The 21,175-nt window shown below is 37.1% G+C and overlaps 3 protein-coding genes and 1 long non-coding RNA gene across 6 annotated transcripts in view; 3 read left to right on the forward strand and 1 right to left on the reverse strand.

Annotated features, from left to right (window-relative positions):
* LOC107681973 (histone lysine demethylase PHF8-like) overlaps nt 1-9,388 on the forward strand; it is a 12,888-nt gene extending 3,500 nt beyond the window's left edge. Inside the window, exons 4-22 of the mRNA XM_016478367.1 lie at nt 363-483; nt 705-865; nt 972-1,113; nt 1,468-1,654; nt 1,797-1,959; nt 2,082-2,169; nt 2,259-2,365; nt 2,465-2,556; nt 3,147-3,236; nt 3,317-3,622; nt 4,315-4,406; nt 4,504-4,670; nt 4,978-5,063; nt 5,146-5,264; nt 5,385-5,701; nt 5,816-5,911; nt 5,992-6,101; nt 6,954-7,335; nt 7,418-9,388. Of these exons, the coding sequence (XP_016333853.1) occupies nt 363-483; nt 705-865; nt 972-1,113; nt 1,468-1,654; nt 1,797-1,959; nt 2,082-2,169; nt 2,259-2,365; nt 2,465-2,556; nt 3,147-3,236; nt 3,317-3,622; nt 4,315-4,406; nt 4,504-4,670; nt 4,978-5,063; nt 5,146-5,264; nt 5,385-5,701; nt 5,816-5,911; nt 5,992-6,101; nt 6,954-7,335; nt 7,418-7,506 (2,915 nt within the window). The 3' untranslated portion in view covers nt 7,507-9,388. The remainder of the gene's footprint in view (nt 1-362; nt 484-704; nt 866-971; nt 1,114-1,467; nt 1,655-1,796; nt 1,960-2,081; nt 2,170-2,258; nt 2,366-2,464; nt 2,557-3,146; nt 3,237-3,316; nt 3,623-4,314; nt 4,407-4,503; nt 4,671-4,977; nt 5,064-5,145; nt 5,265-5,384; nt 5,702-5,815; nt 5,912-5,991; nt 6,102-6,953; nt 7,336-7,417) is intronic.
* Nucleotides 9,389-10,273: 885 nt separating this feature from the next.
* LOC107681975 (uncharacterized) lies at nt 10,274-16,438 on the forward strand. Its single transcript, XM_016478371.1, has 18 exons — nt 10,274-10,395; nt 10,612-10,686; nt 11,375-11,588; nt 11,910-12,423; nt 12,586-12,692; nt 12,816-12,861; nt 12,940-13,079; nt 13,211-13,274; nt 13,522-13,631; nt 13,716-13,779; nt 14,329-14,459; nt 14,542-14,605; nt 14,689-14,756; nt 14,961-15,059; nt 15,154-15,252; nt 15,348-15,648; nt 15,833-16,008; nt 16,103-16,438. The coding sequence occupies exons 2-18, from the start codon at nt 10,631-10,633 to the stop codon at nt 16,172-16,174; spliced, it is 2,325 nt and encodes a 774-aa protein (XP_016333857.1). The 5' UTR covers nt 10,274-10,395; nt 10,612-10,630; the 3' UTR covers nt 16,175-16,438.
* A 498-nt stretch (nt 16,439-16,936) lies between these two features.
* Nucleotides 16,937-21,175, forward strand: part of LOC107681974 (ATP-dependent 6-phosphofructokinase, muscle type-like) — a 17,591-nt gene continuing 13,352 nt past the window's right edge. For all 3 annotated transcript variants that reach the window (XM_016478369.1, XM_016478370.1, XM_016478368.1), the window contains exons 1-10: nt 16,937-17,210; nt 17,966-18,039; nt 18,118-18,195; nt 18,296-18,485; nt 18,927-19,092; nt 19,196-19,240; nt 19,425-19,533; nt 20,474-20,569; nt 20,688-20,780; nt 20,875-21,000. In XM_016478369.1, the coding sequence (XP_016333855.1) occupies nt 17,120-17,210; nt 17,966-18,039; nt 18,118-18,195; nt 18,296-18,485; nt 18,927-19,092; nt 19,196-19,240; nt 19,425-19,533; nt 20,474-20,569; nt 20,688-20,780; nt 20,875-21,000 (1,068 nt within the window). In that variant the 5' untranslated portion in view covers nt 16,937-17,119. The remainder of the gene's footprint in view (nt 17,211-17,965; nt 18,040-18,117; nt 18,196-18,295; nt 18,486-18,926; nt 19,093-19,195; nt 19,241-19,424; nt 19,534-20,473; nt 20,570-20,687; nt 20,781-20,874; nt 21,001-21,175) is intronic.
* LOC107681976 (uncharacterized) overlaps nt 17,223-21,175 on the reverse strand; it is a 6,695-nt gene continuing 2,742 nt past the window's right edge. The window contains exons 2-3 of the long non-coding RNA XR_001633323.1: nt 19,429-19,536; nt 17,223-17,291 (exon numbers count right to left, since the gene is read on the reverse strand). This is a non-coding gene — a long non-coding RNA (uncharacterized LOC107681976). The remainder of the gene's footprint in view (nt 17,292-19,428; nt 19,537-21,175) is intronic.

The following is a 21,175-nucleotide window of genomic DNA, read 5'->3' on the forward strand; positions in this document are numbered from 1 at the left end:
TGTGTGTCTGTAGTTTTTATTCATTTATTTCAGTTTTAATTTTATTTATTAGTATGTCAAATGAAATTAAAATGAGAATTGTTCCCTTGGTAGCTAGCTGAATTTTTCTTTTTAGTTAATGTTAAATTTGTTTCAAGTTATAAATAAATGGTTATTTATGGTATTAATTTTAGTTACAGTTTTAGTTAACCATATTAACTTGAAACAGACTAATAATTAATTAAGCACAGCTAGTAAGGAAACTAGAACACAAACACAATGAAAATACAATTTTAAACCATTAAGTTAGCTTAGAATGTACTACCAAATGTGTAAGCTTGCGCGAATTTGATTAGTAACTTTGATATTTGCTTCTCTCTCAGTGCGCAAACGTCGGGGGGCTTTTAAGCACTCTGATGCAGGAGTGAGCAGAGACTCAGGACGACCTGTGAAGACGGGCAGTGCTCAGTTTGTCAGGGAGCTACGCAGCCGCACTTTTCCCAGGTATGGTCACAGGACGATTATTTATTGCCAGGTCAGAATTAGGCCACTAGGTGACCTTACTTTCTTAACCCAGATTAATTTAGCTCTGATCAGACTTTAAGCCGTGATTCATAGCATTATGCTGGGGCGAGCAATCTGTGGTGTTATTGGATTTTTAAAAGTTGTTTGAAAGATGATGAGTATGCTGGAAAACGTATTTGACATTTTATGTTTGGGTTTAGTGCTGATGAAGTCCTGCTGAAGCCGACTGGGACCCAGCTCACGGTTGAGTTTCTAGAGGAGCGCTCCTTCAGCGTCCCAGTCCTGGTCCTCAGGAAAGATGGTCTGGGCATGAATTTGCCCCCGTCGTCTTTCTCTGTATCGGATGTAGAGCATTATATTGGTAAATAGCTCTAATCACATCTGCATTGCCATTCTATGCTACTTTTTCATGTTTGTGAAAAGTCATTTTTAGATGGGAATGTAATGTTTTTTTTATTGCTTCATAGGCGCTGACAAGGAAATTGATGTGATTGATGTCAACCGCCAATCAGACCTGAAGATGAAACTGGGAGAGTTTGTTGAGTACTACAACAGCCCAAACAGAGACCGAGTGCTCAATGTGATCAGCTTAGAGTTCTCAGACACCAGGTACTTTTTAGGGATGTGCAAATTTAAATCCACGAATGTCCATCTGAATGTGTACGGCTGTAGCAGCGGTGCTTTGAACGCATCATGAAATGGAAATGTATGCTTTATTGATCTTATTGTGATCGAATCATCCGTAAACTCAGCCCCTTTCTTACAATCAACCACAAGCTAGAGTTCAGATCTGCTTCCTTCGATGTCCAATCAACAACCAATCGATTGATCCAAGTATTTTTTTCTTCTTGATAACTGTCACTATTTCTGTTACATCACAACTTCAAAGGGGTTCAAAGATGCAACTTTTCTAACAGGATTTAACCTTGCAAACTGTCCTATAATCTTTGTCCCCTTTTGTAGGTTGTCAAATCTAGTGGAGACACCAAAGATCGTGAGGAAGCTGTCATGGGTGGAGAACCTCTGGCCTGAGGAGTCTATTTTTGAGAGGCCTAATGTGCAGAAATACTGCCTGATGGGAGTGAAGGACAGTTACACAGACTTTCACATCGACTTTGGTGGAACCTCTGTGTGGTACCATGTACTCCGGGTTAGTTGTTTTCTATAAGTCATATTTAGTGCAAAGTAGCGGAGAAAGCAGGGAAGGTCTATGTATTTCATTACTTCAGAAAGCATCATGCTTTGTCCTCAAGACAAAAGCGTTCTTATGTATTTCTTTTTATACATGTCAGGGTGAGAAGATCTTTTACCTCATTCGTCCCACTGCTGCTAACCTGTCGCTTTTTGAGCGCTGGAGTTCATCCTCCAATCAGAATGAGCTGTTTTTTGGGGACCAGGTAGACATGTGCTACAAATGTTCACTAAAGCAAGGAAACACCCTCTTCATCCCAACAGGTACTGTCTCTGTTTCTGCCAGATTTATTTAAAAAATAACTTTGTTTGCATATCCCACGTGACTGAGAAATTTCAATTAGATTTATAATGGTGATTCTTTGTGTGATAATTGTCTGCTTCAGGATGGATTCATGCTGTTTTGACCCCTGTGGACTGTTTGGCATTTGGAGGAAATTTTCTACACAGCCTCAACATTGACATGCAACTTCGGTGAGATGATGCTTCTATTTGTCTCCTTACTCTAAGTAGTAATGTACTGGGCTTTTTCATTGGTCATCCCTTTCTTTTTTTTCTGTCAGAGCGTATGAAATAGAAAAGCGACTGAGCACAGCAGAATTGTTCAGGTTTCCAAACTTTGAGACCGTGTGCTGGTATGTTGGCAAGCATCTGCTGGACACCTTCAGAGGTGAGGTTTCTCCTCAAAGCAAATGGTTGTTTTTACTGCTTAGTTTTGTTTTAATACAACATTCTTTTATGTAACTTCAATTTTTTAAATCCGCTTTAGGTCTAAGAGAGAATCGACGGCATCCTGCCACGTACTTGGTCCACGGAGCTAAAGCTCTCAATAATGCTTTCCGCAGCTGGACACGGAAGGAAGTAAGTTTAATTATGTTACATGCAGAACTGGGTAATTAATTGGCTGTATATGTTATATACAAATGATACATTCAGAAAACATTCAGTTCATTTTCATTTCCTTGTTTCACTTAGTTGATTCAAAACTCTAGTTCAATAATTAATTTGCATCATCACTGGAAAATGTTCACTAAATAACTTAAGTGAATACATGTTGGTAAGTATTGCTAATATTTGGATCATATAAATAATAATAATATATATTGTGTTCATTTAGTGAAAAAGCAACTGGAAAACCAGATTTTATTGTATTTTACTTGTAATTTTTAGTACATTTGTTACAGTGTAATTGGTTTGAATGAAATGTTTTTACCATTATTGGAAAAAACACCCTTTTAAATATTAGATTTATACAGAATTTTGTCAAAAGGCTAAAAAGAAGAATTTTAGATATGTCTGTGATATGTCATCTGTCTCAAATTATGTGCTAAATGTTTCAAATATTTGTTTGTCTTCTCATTGTTTTCTACCATCATAAATCACTTAATAGCAGTTATGTGTGATGATACAAAGTTTATATTGGTTGTTTTTGTGATATTTTATTTTTTCAGTCCCTGGCTGAACATGAACATGAGATACCAGAGACTATAAAGACCCAGCAGTTAGTGAAGGATCTGGCAAAGGAGATACGCCTGGTTGAGGTGAGAGTAGCTCTGACTTAAATTTTCAAGGAAAAACTAGTGGCTTTGGTCTTAGTCGATTTTTGTGTCCTTTTTTGCAGGATATCTTCCAGCAGAACATCGGCAGGAGTGGGACACCATTTGGTGGCTCTCAGGGTCTTCCCTCTCCACACCCCAAAGCTCCATTAAACACAGCCCTCACTTTTGGCCAGCACCCTGGTAAAAAGAGAGGCCCCAAGTCGAAGGATGGATTTGGAGGAGGGGCTGTCAGCCTTCCAGGAGCAAAGAAAAAGAGCCAAAAAGGCAAAGAGATAAAAACAGAAGCCGGAGAGCTGGACCTGCTGGAGATTCATACTAAACACACGCTCAAGAAGTTCCAGCCAGGGTGTAAAGTAAAAAAGAGCAAGGTAGAATTTAGAATACTTTAATCAATCAATATTATGTTTATAAAATGACCATTCAAAAGGTTGGGGTTAGTAAGAATTTTTTTGTTTTAAGAAAGTATTACTTTTAATCAGCATTAAGAAAGTATTACTTTTAATCAGCAAGAATGGATTCAATTGATCAAAATTGACAGTAAAGACATTTAATGTTACAAAAGACTGATAAATCAACTGTCTAGTCGTCAAGCAGCACAGCTTTTTTCAACATTGAGAATAAAAGGAAATAATCGTGTGACAATGAAGACTGGAGTAATGGCTGCTGAAAATTCATCTTTGCCATCACAGGAATAAACTAAAAAATAAATGAAATTAAAATAGAAACCAGTTGTATTTTAACATTGTAATAATAATATTATTGTTTTCATTGTTATTTTGATTATGTAAATACAGCCGATCCCAAGTTTTTGAACAGTATTGTACATATTATAGTTATGATTGATTATTATTATATATTCTCTGCCTGTTATATTATTACTTTTCACCTCAAGTAAATTTGTTTTAAAAATGTTAAATTAAATTTAAAAAAAGACTATTTTTTCCCCTGTTTAAAAAAAATACTGATTAAGAAAAATGATTTTTATTATGGAACTAAAGCTGAAAAACTAGTACTTTTTTCCTAATATCATCATTGTAAAGAACATTATTTGGCTTTTCAGCTTGAGCTGCCTGATGACAGTCTAGATGATTTTGAAGAGAAGATCAACAAGAGCAAGCTTAAGCTTGTGCTGACTAATGGAAAGATACAAAGGTAAAACAGTTCTTCACTCATTTCCCTCTTGTCAGGGATTTTCAGTGTTACGCATTGGCACCTTTATTTTTAATACCTCCTCTTCTTCCTCTCTTAGGAAGAAGGGTCGTGCTGGCAGTGCAAATGGAGCCGGGAGTTCACTTCAACAGTTCCAGCCCCACATGGCTACTTTGTCTGACTTTGATTCAGAAGACGAGCTTCAGATTGATGAAACCCCTCCACCTCGCCGCAGACCGTCTCTACCTAGCAAGAAGAAATTAGCTGGTAAAAGATTTCTCACATTTATTGATCATGCTTGCATGATTTCATTGTTTATGCATCATTTACTCATATTTATATCATCCCAAACTAGGGCTGCACGATAAATCGCATGCGATATTTAACGCGCATCTTGTCAGTAAAGCCGGTTCTGTAATCAATAGTAAATCTCCATCACCTGTGCATTAAATATCACATGCGATTTATCGTGCAGCCCTATCCCAAACCTATAAGACTTACTTTCTTAAGGACAATATTTAAATTTAATAACATCTTAGTATGAACTAATAGTTGGCTCAATGGTGTCTTTAAGGTCTACCGAGGAAACTACCTCGGGCCAAACCATGCAGTGACCCCCACAGAATCCGTGAGCCAGGAGAAGTGGACTTTGATATTGAGGTATGCAAGTCTATATTAGGCAGCTTCAGATTCCTCTCTAGGTGTCTGGTTGTCACCAGTTTTCTATCTTGTTGTTAAATAGGAGGATTACACCACAGATGAGGAGATGCTTACAGTGCAGGGTGTAAAAGGCGGAGCAGGTGGGATTTTAGACTTGCTCAAGGCAAGCAAACAGGTGGCGGGTCTCGATTCTGCACTGAGGTACTTAACACGCACATTTTTTTATACTACATGCTGATAATTATTAGCCTTTATCTCAGTGAAATATGCAGTTATGTACTTGCTGTTATACTCAATTCTATTGATTTTTCCCTTATCAAGTGAGGAAGCACCAGCCTCCCCCAGCACGTGTGATGCTATCCAGGGCATGCTGTCGATGGCCAACCCTCCATCTTCCTCATCCTCTTCCTCCTCCTCCTCTCCTCTGTCCATATCTGGAGGAGGTGAGAGGCTGGGGCTTATGAAGGAGAAAGGATGGAGAGCTGAGAGGATAAGTGGAGTCAAGAAGAGCGAGAAGAAGACCACATTTCAGAGGCCAGGAAAACGGCCCGTTAAACGTCCTGCACGGCACCTCAGTGATGAAGAAAGCTTGGATGAACAGGAGACCCTGGGTACCTGTTTTAAAGACTCTGATTATGGTGAGTTCACAGATTCATCAACATTTACACCAGGGTTGCAAACATACACAGCAGAGGAAATACTGCGATCCTATGTGATTCTGTTTAAAGGAGAATTTCCACCTTCTTCTACAGTGTATCCATCACTAGAATCTGACGAGGAGGATCACATAAGCAAGTCTAAAATGAAAAGAAAGCGAAACTGGGATGATACACCCTGGAGTCCTAAAGGTAACTGTGTTTTTGATTTATGATTTTTTAGCATTTAATTTCGAAACAGTTCTAAACATAATTTCTTCACACGTCCTCAGCCCGCGTGACCCCTACACTGCCCAAGCAGGAGCGACCAGTGAGAGAGGGTGCAAGGGTGGCATCTGTAGAAACGGGGCTTGCAGCTGCTGCCGCCAAACTGGCACAACAGGTGAGCTTCTGTCCAGAACTTCTATAGATGTGGACTATTTCATACCATTACTTTGTGTGTGCACCTTTAAAAGTGTTTGTTTTATTTTTTTTCAAAATGTCCTTTGAATGTAGTCAATATTTGTTCATGTCATATTAATTTTAGTAAATTTTACTAAAATGGCATGTAATTTTAGTCTTTGAAAAAGAACATTTTAGTTGACAAGGAAATGTAAAATTAAACCAAATATTAACTTTTTAAATATATGACATTATATATATTAATTGAGGAATAAAAACATGTATAAACATATGATCTCTTGAAATAAAATTGTTTTAGTTATTTGCTGTCCATGTTTTATACGTTTTAGTTCGTTCTTGGAGAAAAAGTACTGTTGCATGTTTTAACTATAATTGGATTTTTAAAGCATCCAATTACCATATTTTTTTCTAAAAAAAAAAATTATACAAAAACATTGCTATTAAACACACTATGGATCAAATTTTGTAGTCTGTAAGATTTTTTTAATGTTTCTGAAGGAAGTCTCTTGTGCTCAAAAATGCAGCATTTATTTAAAAATACAGTAAAAATAGTAATATTCTGTAATATTACTACAATTTAAAATAGCTGTGCTGCATACCATTTCTGTGGAATCCTAAACATTTTGTATATAAACATTAATAATATTTTTGTTGTATTTTTTCATCAATGCTATAATTTAATATACTTAAAATTATTTGATTTTTGTCATTATGCTATTTTCTTTCTATTTTGGTCTTGTCTTTATCATTGACAATCAAAAAAACTCTTTTTGTCAGTATTTTTATTGAAAAGATTAACACTGAGCTAAACATCTTGTTACTTTAATATCAGGAACAGCAGAAAACCATAACCAAGAGAAAATACACCAAGAAGAAGGTCCCTCAAGAGAAAGTACATTCTGCAGCTGCCCAACTCCAGCGCCAGCCGGACTCTGCGCCCGTGTCTCCTCCTCTACCCTCTGAGCCTCCTGTGGACTGCATAGTTGAGGAGAGGAGAGTGGAGGTGTACTCTGCCAGCCTGCTGGACCACGAGTACACAGCAGGACCTGGTCCGTTCAGCCCAGGGGGCCCAAGAGGAAGTGGTGCCATGGCCCCTGGCGTGTTCCTGACTTCAAGACGCCCCTCACTCTCTCCCCAAAACAGCAGCAGCTACTCTCCCTCTGCCCCCTCACCCGGAGGGCTGGCTACTTCAGCGTCAGCAGTAGCATGTCAAGGTAACTGGAATTACTGTACGTTATCTATTACAGGTTAAGTGTTCGGAATCACGCTGCATTTTTTCACTCTTCTTTCTCACAGGAAAACGTCCAAAGAAAGGACTTGCTACGGCTAAACAGAGACTGGGAAAGATTCTGAAAATACATCGAAACGGCAAGCTTCTCCTGTAGTTTGATAGTATGGAGAGGAGACTGCAGGGAACAATAGAATAAGAAAACGAATAAGGATGAGAGAGGACCTGAGTGATTTTGGTGTTAATTTATGTGACTGTTTTATGGTTAATGTTCTGCTAGCCTGGTTTTTATTTGCATCATCGGGACGAAAAGTGAAAAGAATGGCAACTTGCTGTGATAAATTCAATTGAAATCCATTTAGCATGGTGTTTTAGAATAGAAATACTATTTGAAAAACAAATAGAGCTAAACAGACGGATATGTTGAGTGTTGAATGGAGTGATGACTGTATTGCTAATTGTTTTTCCATCATTTTCAGTGCTCCACCTCTGAAAACAAACTGCGTACATGTACACTCCCCTTAAACCCTGTTTGTTTCATAGTTGAGTTTGGTTTAACGTATATTTCTAAAAAAAAAAAAGAAAAAAAAAGCTGAATGCTGAGGAGCACTTGATGTTAGATCACATTGCCTAAAGAATTGCCATTGCAAACAAAAAGATTACATTGTTCAGAAGGTTTATTTGTAAAACTGACTTCCCAAATAATAGGATTGAGGTCGTTGTTTGGCCTGAATTGTCCCATGGATGAGAGGAGATCCAATTCTTTAGTCATTACCTCAGCAATTTGTAAATGTCACACTTTCTCATGGCTATGGTCCAATCTCCTCCTGAAGTCATGCATATTATTAGTTTACATGTTTCATTTAGTATCTGTTCATACCAAATTATTTTATACCATAGAAGGCAATTTGATACACAATTGACTAATTGCTATAGATGAAGTCCTGTAGTAATGTCTCTTTGCTTGTTGAAATGTTTTTACAGTAGTGTACTAACACATTTTTATCAACAAATGTATTTTAGATGTGTATATACTTTTAAGTTCGTCTTGTTTTATTTGTTTTCCACTTGGCATGGGCAGCATAATATCCTGCCACCATTTGGCCAGGGTTGTCTTTCCCATCTATAGTTCAGCTCCATGTTGTAGAGGTTGAGTTCAGTGGTGGGCACATTTTAGTAATTGTAAAGAACACAGAAATGGACTTGGAGCAGTTTGAGATCATATGGGTGGTTCTGTAGGCTCAGTGTACATATTTGGTGTTTTATTATTTTTTCTTTAGAACGAAATTGCATTGGAATCTTTCTTGAAACACCTTGTACAAAAATACATGTTTTGGGTAACAGTAACAGCATAAGAGTTGTTTAGTCGGTTTTATTTGTATAGGATAATTATGCTGTTATTTTTCATTGAAGCTTATGATATTAGCAATGTGATGAAGTTAATGTATTCTATTGCTATTTCAATGTTATTGTTTATTTTATTTTCCCCCCGCTTATCAATAATATTAAGTTTAACGTCAATATACTTTAGTTTCGCTTATTTTATATATATATATATAAAATACTCCATTCTAGAAGAGTTAAATGTAACGTTTTCTTGTAATTTTATGTAATGGCAACAATATTTTTTTCATTTTCTCCTTTGACCATTATGTCTATAATCAGCACCAAAAATATTGATAAATCAGTGGGCCAGTGCAAATATTATTTTACTTTTTTGTTTTTTCCTAAAAATGTCACAGATTGTCACCCTGCCGAACTGTCATCATGCCATCCACATGTAATTAGAAACTTGTTTTGAGGTTTGTAGAAATTTGTTTTTGAACGAAAAATAACGGAAGACAGTTGTTGGAATATTCTGGTAAAACTATTATTTTTAGACATTGTTTTCAGATGACTCTGAGATTTAAAAGGATATTTCTGTAATATTTTGAGTTTTTTGTACATTTATTTGATTTGTGATCATCTTCACATCGTCTCTTAATGTTGCTACTTCCACTCATATTTTACTAAACATCTGTGCCTTCAGTGAAGTCCCAAACATAGCAACCTCTCTTACTGAAACTGTGCATCTCTGCACATCTTTTGATACTAGATACTTTAGTTTAATGGCAACACTTGTCTACCGAGACAGCTATTCAGGATTTCTGGAAATTGACAGTGAAAAATGGGAATGATGTGAAGCAAGATGTGCAACAAAGAAAGTGTTCAAAAACCTCAAAATATGTAAAAACTGACTTTTAAATATGTTCTTATTAAAACTTACATTTACTTAAGTTATTCTCCTCTTTATCACCTGAAGTTAATTGTGTGCATTTTAGGATTTATTTATCTTTTAACCATTTTCTTGTCTGTTCAAGTTTATTTTGAATTAATGTTGATCACACAGTTCCTCTCAGGGTTTATGTTGTATCTAATATCATTTTGATAGAATCGTTTAAAAAGAGCAACAGTAGTGTTAGGAGTTCACATTCAGCACCACTTAAAAACCAAGTCAAATTTGAACCCATTTAATATTTATAATTGGACGTTGTCTTTTGCTATTGTCACCACCTTTGGGCTTTGAAACGGCTTGAGCAGATTTTTCCAAATGACCTCTATTAAAAGATATTTTTAAAAATCGTTTGCATTTTTGTCATTATAAGCCTATTTTCCTCTGCAAGTGTCATGTGGTCTCTCACGTGCTTACTGGGTCAACTCCACATTTACCCGCGAACAAGCTTCTTTGTCTCTTTCAAGACGTTAAAAAAGAATGAACCCATGAAAATGGAATGAACGGCACAAACGGAATTAGTCACGTGATTTAAAACCGCATCTCTGTTGCTATAGTAGAGTCAATGGCGGTCAGCGATTGGCTGAGGGCACGTCTCCGTCAGCCAGTCAAAATGCGCGCTTTTTACAAATTACTCCGGAAGTCAGCAGGCCAGGCTAGTAGTTGATTTCTAGAGCTTGGGCCAGGGGAGAGTTGCTTGGTCTGGAAAGTACTGTAGCTTAAAAACAACACAAAAAGCTACAGTTTTTGGATACTGTCTAAGCCCAGGCCTTGGTACGTATGTGTGGGTTAGTACAAATATATATCTGCCGTCTTGTTCACTTTATACGTAACTTTATGCATAACAACACGGAGTACTCCGAGTTTGCGTATTTGCAGTTTACTGACGATCTACACTGTTATGGTTTTATAGTAGTAACGTTATAGTTTTTAATGATTGAGCCTACATTTCAACGTTTTGAGACCACTCAAGTGCCGTCTTGTTTATAGGCACTGAACCCCTCTCGAGATGGCGTCCTCTAACCCTCTGAGACCCCAGAACAGAAGTCAGCAGGATCAAGCAGGGTGAGTGAATTGATCATTAATATTTATATCAGCCTTCTCCTCCACAAGTAACATTGTCTCAGTCTCTCCTCCTTAAATGATTCAAGTTATGCATTTGACAGGAGCTATTCAGAATGTTAATTTTGCTTTGAGCAATTTTAGGTACCCCTCACTACACCTGTCAAGAAATGTACATTTCACTCAAAACTAAAGAAATATGTAAAATAAAAAAATAAATAATGCAAATTAGAACAAAACATGATTTGTTACATTGTTTTCTTAACAGTTAAACACATTTTAGTGTGTTTTCAAAATTGTAATGAATCTTGTATTATTTTTCTCGTAGCTAAACATTTCATTAATCATTTGTTTTGCTATCAAAAATGTTTCATTTAGGAAAAAAAGTCAAGGTATGTCCATGCCACAAAAAATAAATGAATAAAATAGTGACAAATATTAAAAAATATCAGAGTTATTCAGAGTTATGCTTTTTCAGGACAATTAAACACATTTTATCCTCTAATTTGCATTACTGTAGTGGATCTGATATCGTCTTGCTCCGTTTTTGAATAATTCATTAATCTTTTTTTTTTTATTAAAGCCAATAATTAGTTTAATGACTGAATAGTTCATGTAAGCATCAAAACTGGATAATCGTACAGTGATGCTGTGGTGCTGATTTCTGATCCATTATTTTCAATGCCATTAGGATCTGGAAGAATCAGGAGTTGAAGACAAAAAGTGCTTCCTCTAAAAGAGGATCTGAAAATTTGGACCCCAATGCTTCTGGTGAAACTGGAAAAGGAGTCGGTAAACTCAAAGGCATCAGCAGGCTTCCTGTCCTTGCCAAATCTCTGCAACCAGCCCTAAGTGAGCTCTCCCAAAATCCCAGTCACAACAGCTGGGAACAGAGGCCTCTAACAGTAAGGATACACTTAAGTGTTATTTTAGTATTTTTTTTTATATAGTCTTATATTTTTTTTTATGAATATTACAATTAGCTTTTATTTTCTTTTTTAATTTTAGATTTTATGTTTTAGGAGGTTTTTTTTTGGTAATGTGCTTTTGTCATTTATTTCATTTAACATGTCTGTATAGCTTTCATTTCAGTTTTAGTTTTAGTAATTTTAGTACTTAACTTACCTTACGTACTAACTACCTGAAGTACGTTTAAGTTCAAATTCTAATATTTATATTTTATTTCAGGTTTTTTTTAATATCAACAATTATTTTTAATTTTTCAGAGTAAAGCTCAAAAAAAGAGGACCTGCACCAAACCTGTTCCTTTCAATTTGTCCCAGTCACGCACACACAGTCAGAGAAACACAGGTGATCCCCAGGGAAAAGCACCCCTGATGCCTTCTACTCGACTAACACCAGGGGCAAAAGTGATTAACTTGAATCCAAGTGCCAAAACTAAAACTCCAAACCATAAAGCTACGACACCAGGTGTCCTCAGGGCTCAGGCCAACAAATCACAGCGACTGCAGCCTGGTAGTCATGTAGAATACATGGCATCAAATAAAGATTCCACTGATGTTCACCCACCTTCACATGAATCCGGATGCTGTAGTCACACCGATTTAAGTTCACGTTTAGGTAGCATCACTCTTAAACAATCTAAGCTTCCCGAAGACTCGGGTTTGAGTCATTTATGTAAAACGTCACTCATTAAAGTAGATGTTAATTCTGATAATCAAGCACCAAAGGACAAGCACTGTTTCCCATCAACAACACAAAGGCATGTAATCACTGAAGGTGAGTGACATAATGTCAGATCTTTTCTTATTGTGTCAATCAAGTCCGTGTTCAAGTTCGATCTCAACTGTATTAATAGTTCTTTGTTTAATTTAGCCACTGGTTGATTATAATTGATGTATGTAACTATGAGTGCAGGATCATAATCAAATCTTTCATCAGCTGTGCACAGTGTCCTCACATGTGAGGGATCAAGTGCTGTTGGAGCACAATGCCTGATGCCATGTTTATCTACCTGCCCCCCTGGACCAGGAACCTCCAATAATCTGGTTAGGAATTGTAGAAAATCTCCGTAATAAAACCAAAGTGTTTACTGACCCTTTATGATGATCATGACCGTTGTCTTTTTAGTCTAGTATGTGCTCTGGTGCTCATATATTTTGATCTTTTAGCCTCAAAGAGTTATGAAGAAGAGTCATGGCATTGATGTCACCACAGGTTAGTTCATTTTCAAAGACTCCAATTTTTCTCATTGATCACAGAGTGTAAGCTTTATAGTTCTCCTTTCATCTCAAGACAAGGCTGGGCTGTTTTCCCCTGACCCTTCAGCACTACGTAGTATTCTACAGAGTGATGGATCGAGACTGGGGGAGCATGTTGGAGCAACACCCAGAGCATCAGCCTGTCCTACTGGCAGAGGAACCTCTGTTTATTCTGTGAGTGCATTCCTTTGTTCAATGTCCATTCACACATTGATTATGATATTTTACTTCTGAATGGTCAATTTAGGCAGAAAAAGATGTGAAATAGAAGAACTGATTTTTAATAGTGACCTTGTCCACTTTAGGCTCAAAGAGTACCTGCCAAAAAGACTCAAAAAGAAGCTCCAGCAGAGGCCAAAAGCCCTACAGGTATTTAAAGCTGATTTTTCAGTAGCCATTACTCCAGTCTTCATGATTCTTCAAAAATCATTCTAATATGCTGGTTTGGTGCTTAAGAAACATTTATTATCACTAGTAAATGGTTGTGCTGCTTAATATATTTTTTTCTGGATTTTTTGATGAATAGAAAGTCCCTAAAGTGTTTGAATAAACATAATAGAGAGATTAAGACTTAACAAATCGTGTTCATTCATTTGTGTATGGTTTGTGCCTGCAGGAAGTGCCTTCTCTCCTGATCCATCAGCGCTCCGTGGTATTCTACAGATCAATGGAGCAACACCTCATGCACCGACCGGCCTTACTGGCAGAGCTACTTCTGTTTACTCAGTAATGCTCAGTTCACATTTGTTGTCTTAAAATTTGAATTTGGAATGCTAAAAAATAAGGTTTGAAATACCTTGTTCACTTTAGGCTCAAAGAGTGCCAGTTAGGAAGCCTAAAACGGATGAATTAGCAGCTGTCAAAGCTCCCGCAGGTAATCTAGCCCATTAATTTTGCAGTAAATGAAGTGTATACACTTCTGTTCAAAAATGAATACTTTTATTCAGCATGGATACATTAAATGCATCAAAAGTGACAGTAATGACATTTAAAATATTTTAAATGAATGCTGTTCTTTTGAACTTTCTATTTAAGAATCCTGATGAAATGTACAATGGTTACCACAAAAATATTAAGCAGTGTTTTCAACACTAATAATTAAATGTTTCTTGAGCCACAAATCAACATATTAGAATGATTTCTGAAGGATTATGTGATACTAAATCCTTGAGTAATTGCTGCTGAAAATTCAGCTTTACAATCACAGGAATAAGTTACATTTAAAATAGAAAATAGTTATTTTAAATTGTAATATTTCACAATAATACTACTTTTACAGCATTTTGATCAAATACTGTAAATGCAGCTATGTTGGGCATAAGAGATGTTACAGCACCACATACAGACTAGGTGTTATTATTCAGTGTTTTTTCTCCATAAAATTTGTATGAATGTCATGTGATCCAAAAAAATCTTCCTTTAGGAAGTGCTGTGTCCTTCTCCCCTGACCCGGCGGCCCTGCGCAGTATTCTACTGAATGAAGGTGTGAGGGCTGGTGGAGCAACACCCAGAGCTTCCACCTGTCCCACTGGCAGAGGAACCTCCATTTATTCTGTGAGTTTGCTCGGATGGATTCAACTTCCAGTTGTGTGCTATAATGAAGGTGTTTTGCATCATGTAACTTTCTTTACTTCAGGCCCAGAGAGTCCCAGTGAAGAAGAATAAGCCTGAAGCCGTGGCAGCAGCAACATCATCTCAGTGTAAGTTTGACTCTCCAATGTTTCTTCCCCTTCAACATCATGTTTTCGACCCTTTAAACCAATGATTCTCTGCTGTGGTGCAGGCGCAGTTAGAACACCAGTGATGAAGTGGACACCGCAGCGGGTCGCAAAATCCAAACCACAGTCAATGGTGAGTATTCTCCTGTCTTGTCTCATTGTTTTGTACAGTATCCATTGCCATAAATTAAAGGGTTTTTTTTTAAACCCAAATTTCACAAGTCAAGGCTATAGAAAGTCTTCAGTATCTTCAGTTTTTTTCTTTGTGTGTGTGTGTGTGAGATCTGTTGCAAAACGACTTGTGTCTCAGGTTTATGTTTACTGTTTATATTTACAGAGGAAGCTTTGTACTACCCAAAAGATGTCCAGTTTAAGGGGCTCCCCAGGTTTGCGTGAATCTCACGACCCAAGCACTGGACTCTTGGTGTGCCAGAAGGTAAAACAGCCCCATAATGCAGAACCCTTGTATTTTCTTACTTTATCTACACGATAAAATGTCAGGTTAACACTAGGTGTTGAATGTGTTATAGGGGAAGGATGTCGTTCAAAGGTTATTTGAGGACCAAGAGCAGATGGACAATGACCAGATAGGCCAAGATGACCTACAGTTACTGAACAGCCACCAAACTGTACGATTGATTTAACTCTAAAACATTAATTTATGCATCACTGGTCAGTTTCTTGATGGCCTAAAAGTAATCTCACATGACTTCTCTCCATGCAGACTGAAGCACAGTCAACAATTCAAGAAAATTCTGATTCAAATCATTGTCACACCGAGAACGAAGGCAAGAAAACAGTCCAGCCTTTCATACAAGCAGCACACAGAGGGTCAGTCATTGTTTTCTCATCAAGCCAAAGACTTGGATCAGACCGGTCTCTGAAGAATCCTGGGATAAGTGCTCCTCTGCAGCTCTGTTTAGGCCAGTTTACATCCCATAATGCACTACCACAGCAACCAGACCAAAGTAAAGAATCACAGATCAATCCCAGCTTAGACCTGCCTAAACAAAGCCAATCTAAAGGTAACCATTCCATCCAAAGTGAACCTAAATTGAACCTTTTTTTCTGTTTTCTATTTTTAAATGACCATATCGGTCTAATGCTGTAATTAATGATCCTTAAGCAGACATTTTGCACATCCTGAAGACTTTTAAGCATTTGCAGTAGTGCTTACTGCATTAAATGCATTTCCACATCTGTCTGTAGCTCCTGCTGTCAAGCAGTCTACCGCTATGTCTGCTCTGCGGCGGCGTCATACTCCTCTGGAGGAGATGTTTCTGGACGAGGAATGTGCTGCGTACACCTCTCGCCTGCTGTCCTGCCCACTGCAGCCCCGCTGTGGCAACCCGGTGGCCGCCACACTTTTGTTTCAAGATTCTACTGTGAGTGATCATTGTGTTTTGAATTGTGCATTGCACACTAAACCGGTTGTCAAGTTGAATGGCTGTTGATACATCTTATCTCTCTCCTCTACAGTGTTTTTTACCCATTGGCCTGTCTTCTATACGTCTGAGTCCTGTCCCTTCAGGTTCTTTTATCAGAGCATAAAGGCAGATGTCCCACAACACATTGCACATGTCAGTCTGTGTATGTAAGACTGTCTGAAACCGTATTTCTAGTTGCACTTTTGATATGAAATGTCAGTTAGATTCCACAAGCAGCAAAGTATTGGACGGGCACAATATTTGGTGAGATTCACTGTTGACAACATGACTGAATGCAAAATTATCTCTAAATATTGAACACTTTCAACATTTTTACACTGAATTGTCACTGACTGAAAACACTGTGAGCTTTCCACTTGTCTCTTGTATAAAGTGTATAATAAATCTCTATATAAACAGTTTTACATGAAGCTTTGTCTTTATAAATGTCAGGGTTTTTTTTTCCTGAATTGTACTATTACAATATTGTAGATGTCCTTTCTGAAATCGTTTAATATTATTTGGTGCTCAAGCTTTAAAACACTAAAATATTTGACAAATTTAATTTAAAATTCATTAAGAATATTCTTATTTTGAAGAGTAAAAGATCTGATTTTATGAATATCTGAATTATTATATAAAAGTATATTAGAACAAATTATTATATTTTGTAATTATATATACTGTAAATGATAAATATATTGGTTTTCAATCAATAAGCTAAATAAAGTTAAATAAATATTACAAATTAATACTAAAATAGAACATGACATTAAGACGTGTGTAACATTGAGTCATGGTAAACTTGATCTTTTTTTCCTTTTTATTAAGCATGTAACCTTTGCTGTGCAATTCAAGTTGATACTTTATATTTAGCTGAGTCGGGGTGTGTGACTGTGGTGTCTGTGTTTGTGAAATGAAATCCAGGGGGTGGGCACGAATTGCTGGAACTCCGTCCTATTAAACCCTTCCCTCTGGAGCCCCTCGCTTTGAGAGACGGTGCAAACGCATCTTTCATTTGCCTCCTTTTCCAATTTCCTCTGCCACCAATTTCTGGAATACCTGAATCATGGCTAACATAAACACAGCTGGGGTCGATCCGACAAAGATGGGGGTCGGACGGGCCATTGCTGTACTGACGTCAGGTGGTGATGCCCAAGGTAAGCAGAAAGTAGTGATCTGCCTCTTAGACTTTGTGCTAGTTCCTATGGTGGTCTCCAAAAGGGTGTTCAAAGAAATGCCTGCATGGATAATTAGATTTAAGTGAATTTGGTGCAATTTTTGGAATATCCTTGTATACACAATAAGAGCTTATCCCCCTCTGATACAGTATTCATATTGTTATAGACACTGTTTTTATGTTCTATGTCAGATGACTCTGATGTTCTCTATGGTTTAAAACTATCATGAATAAACATGAGCTAAACTTTAACTTTTGAAAATTTCTATCTATCCTGTTAAATTTAAAATTAAAGAAGTTAAAATGTAAGAAACTTAAGCAGAAAATAGAACTAATTGTACTGATAAAAAGAAATCTAGCATTTTGGTTTGCTCTGGTCCGTTAAGGTCAATGCTCTTGTAGCCTTTAGCTTTAGCCTGTAGCTCTTGTCTCGTCTTTCCATAATTGAAGGCTAAATTTATCTCCAGTGACCTTCTTCAGAAATGACATGAGGTTATGGAGTGTAGCAGGCTTTTCCACAGCTGCTCACTGTTGAAACTAGAGACACTGAACTGCGTTTGTACACAACACCTACAGCTTTAGTGATGAGCTCACAGAATTAAGTTATCTCAGACACTCTTGTTCACATCATTCCACAATGCGGTCAAGTAATGAAATGTCATGAGGAGTATCTCTCTGTACTTTCCTAGAAGCCCTGTGTATCCTGTATATGATATGTTTTCTTGTCTATTGCAGGGATGAATGCAGCTGTGAGGGCCACTGTCAGAGTCGGCCTTTACACTGGAGCCAAAGTCTTCTTTGTCCATGAGGTACGTTATTATAAGAATACTAACGAAAATGTCCATGCCAATCACATCTGTTAACATTGTTGCTGATGTCATGTGCAGGGATATCAGGGATTGGTTGATGGAGGGGATCACATCCGTCCTGCTACATGGGAGAGTGTGTCCATGATGCTACAGCTGGTGCGCCTTCAGCTGCTGGAATTTATTCAATTCAGTTTATTATTAACTTCACTTTTTAAGTAGTGTTGTGATTGTCTGTTTTCTTTGTGTCTGTCTGAAGGGTGGCACAGTCATTGGCAGTGCCCGCTGTAAGGATTTCCAGACCAGGGAGGGGCGTTTGAAGGCTGCCTTCAATCTCGTCAAACTAGGTGTCACCAACCTTTGTGTAATTGGTGGCGATGGCAGTTTGACCGGTGCCAACATATTTCGCACTGAGTGGAGTGACTTGCTGAAAGATCTAATCAGCAAAGGTAAACGATCTGTATTGAAGGTACAGATCATTTCAACATGTTTTTTTTATATATATAATTTTTACTGTTTTAATAGATTTTACATGTAATTTATTCCTGTGATGGCAAAGCTGCATTTTCAGCATCATTACTCCAGTCTTCAGTGTCACATGATCCTTCAGAAATCATTCTAATATGCTGATTTGCTGCTCAAGAAACATTTCTATCATCTTGTTTCTCAAGATACGTTGTTATTTTGATTCTCTGATGAATTGAAAGAGAAAGAACATTACAAGAAAATTATCTTTCATAACATTATACATGTCTTTACAGTCATTTTTGATCTATTTAATGTACCTTTACTGAATAAAAATTAATTTCTTTAAAAATAAATAAACAAATCTTTCTGTATCCCAAATGGTATATACTGAACTGACAGCCATATTCTCCATTTGTACGCAGGTAAGATCACAAAGGAGGAGGCCAAGACTTCATCTCATCTGAATATTGTCGGTATGGTTGGTTCTATCGACAATGACTTCTGTGGAACGGACATGACCATTGGCACAGACTCTGCCCTACATCGTATCATTGAGGTGGTGGACAGTATCACCACAACAGCACAAAGGTCACAAATATTTGCAGTTTATCAAATTAGCTAAGATCCTCAGTGTTCTGTTATTTTGCTTTGGCATTTGTTCCTACATTGTGACCTCTGCTCTCACCCACAGTCATCAACGTGCTTTTATCCTAGAGGTCATGGGAAGACACTGTGGGTAAGAATGTGATTGTGTATGTATGCTTATACACTGAAGTGAGCATATGTGTGCAACAGAACTGAAATTGAGACCAGACCCCCTAATACCTAGATCATATGGTTCACATACCGGAATCTCACATTTAATTAACTGAAATGATCTTGCATTTGTTGAGCACAATATGTGTGTGTGTGTGTTTCAGTTACCTGGCTCTGGTTACTGCTCTTGCGTGTGGTGCTGACTGGGTGTTTATTCCTGAGATGCCTCCAGATGATGGATGGGAGGATCATTTGTGTAGAAGACTCACTGAGGTACTAAGAAATTGACAAAATGCAAGAAATGTACACAGAAAAAAAATTATATAGTTGTCACATAGTTTTACATCCTTGAAATACACTACCGTTCAAACGTTTGGGGTTTGGTTAGAATTTTTTTTATAATGTTTTTGAAAGAATTCTCTTATTCTCACCCAGGCTTATTATTACAAATATTATTACAGTTTAAAATCTAATTTTCTATTTCTATTTTAATATATATTAAAATGTTTGTGTGTGTGTGTGATGACAGAAGCTGAATTTTCAGCAGTCATTACTCCAATCTTCAGTGTCACATGATCCTTCAGAAATCATTCTAATGCTGATTTGCTGTCCGAGAAACATATCAAAAAAATATTTTTTGCTGCTTAATATTTTTGTGGAAACTGTGATATATTTTTTTCAGGATTCTTGGATGAATAGAAAGCAAAAAACAGCATTTATCTGATATATAGTTTTTCTGTAATAATGTAAATGTCTTTATTGTCACATTTGATCAATTTAATGCATCCTTGCTAAATAAAATGATTAATTTCTTCTTCTTCTAAAAAATTAAATCTTACTGACCCTAAACCTTTGAAAAGCAGTGTAAATTTACTGGAAAAGCAAAACTGTAAATTAATAAAAACTTGTCAGAAGACATATTTTAGTACTTTTTTTCATGTATTTTTCTTGTTGGTTTGGAAAAGTCCAAAAATAGATAAATTAAGAGAAAAAGTTATAAAAAAATGCAGTAAAGAAAAAAGAGAATTATTTACAATAAATTAGTTTAGTTACATTTTTCTTTAAACTATAGGAAAATAGCTGGTTGTTTGAACCATAACTCTAACAAAAATTGGTAAGGTTTGTGCATTAATCAAGAAAAATTTCAATATTTTGACTGAAAAACAAAACAAAACATTCATAATGATTGATAATTTTGTCTCTCCTCAAACAGACCAGAAAGGCAGGTTCTCGTTTGAATGTGATAATTGTGGCCGAAGGAGCAATCAACAAAGAAGGGAAACCAATCACCTGTGACCAGCTAAAAGATGTAACTTAACCCCTGACCATACTATACAACCCATGCTCTTGAAACAGATGCTCTAATATAGTTTTGTAAACGTTCGCCTATAAGTGCACTTTAATTATGCTTATCTGTTCACCTACAGCTGGTGACAAAGAGGCTGGGCTATGATACTCGTGCCACTACCCTCGGACATGTGCAGAGAGGTGGCACCCCCTCAGCTTTTGACAGAGTGCTAGTGAGTAGTCCCTCTTCTCATTTTGTCACTTTTCGATCATCTGCGCCATTTTTATTTCATGAGAGTTTAAATGTGGGTGTTTATTGTATGTCAGGGTAGTAGGATGGGTGTGGAGGCTGTAATGGCTCTGCTGGAAGCCACTCCAGAAACTCCTGCCTGTGTGGTCAGTCTCTCTGGGAACCAGGCCGTCAGACTCCCCCTGATGGAGTGTGTGCAAGTGGTGTGTATAAAGTACATACATTTTAGATGTGACCTAATTTAAAGGGGGTCATATGATGCTGCTAAAAAGAACATTATTTTGTGTATTTGGTGTAATGAAATGTGTTTATGCGGTTTAAGGTTCAAAAAACACATTATTTTCCACATACTGTACATTATTGTTTCTCCTCTATGCC

Source organism: Sinocyclocheilus anshuiensis, unplaced genomic scaffold, assembly GCF_001515605.1.
Source record: "Sinocyclocheilus anshuiensis isolate Anshui unplaced genomic scaffold, SAMN03320099.WGS_v1.1 scaffold2090, whole genome shotgun sequence".
In the NCBI taxonomy this organism is placed as follows: domain Eukaryota; kingdom Metazoa; phylum Chordata; class Actinopteri; order Cypriniformes; family Cyprinidae; genus Sinocyclocheilus; species Sinocyclocheilus anshuiensis.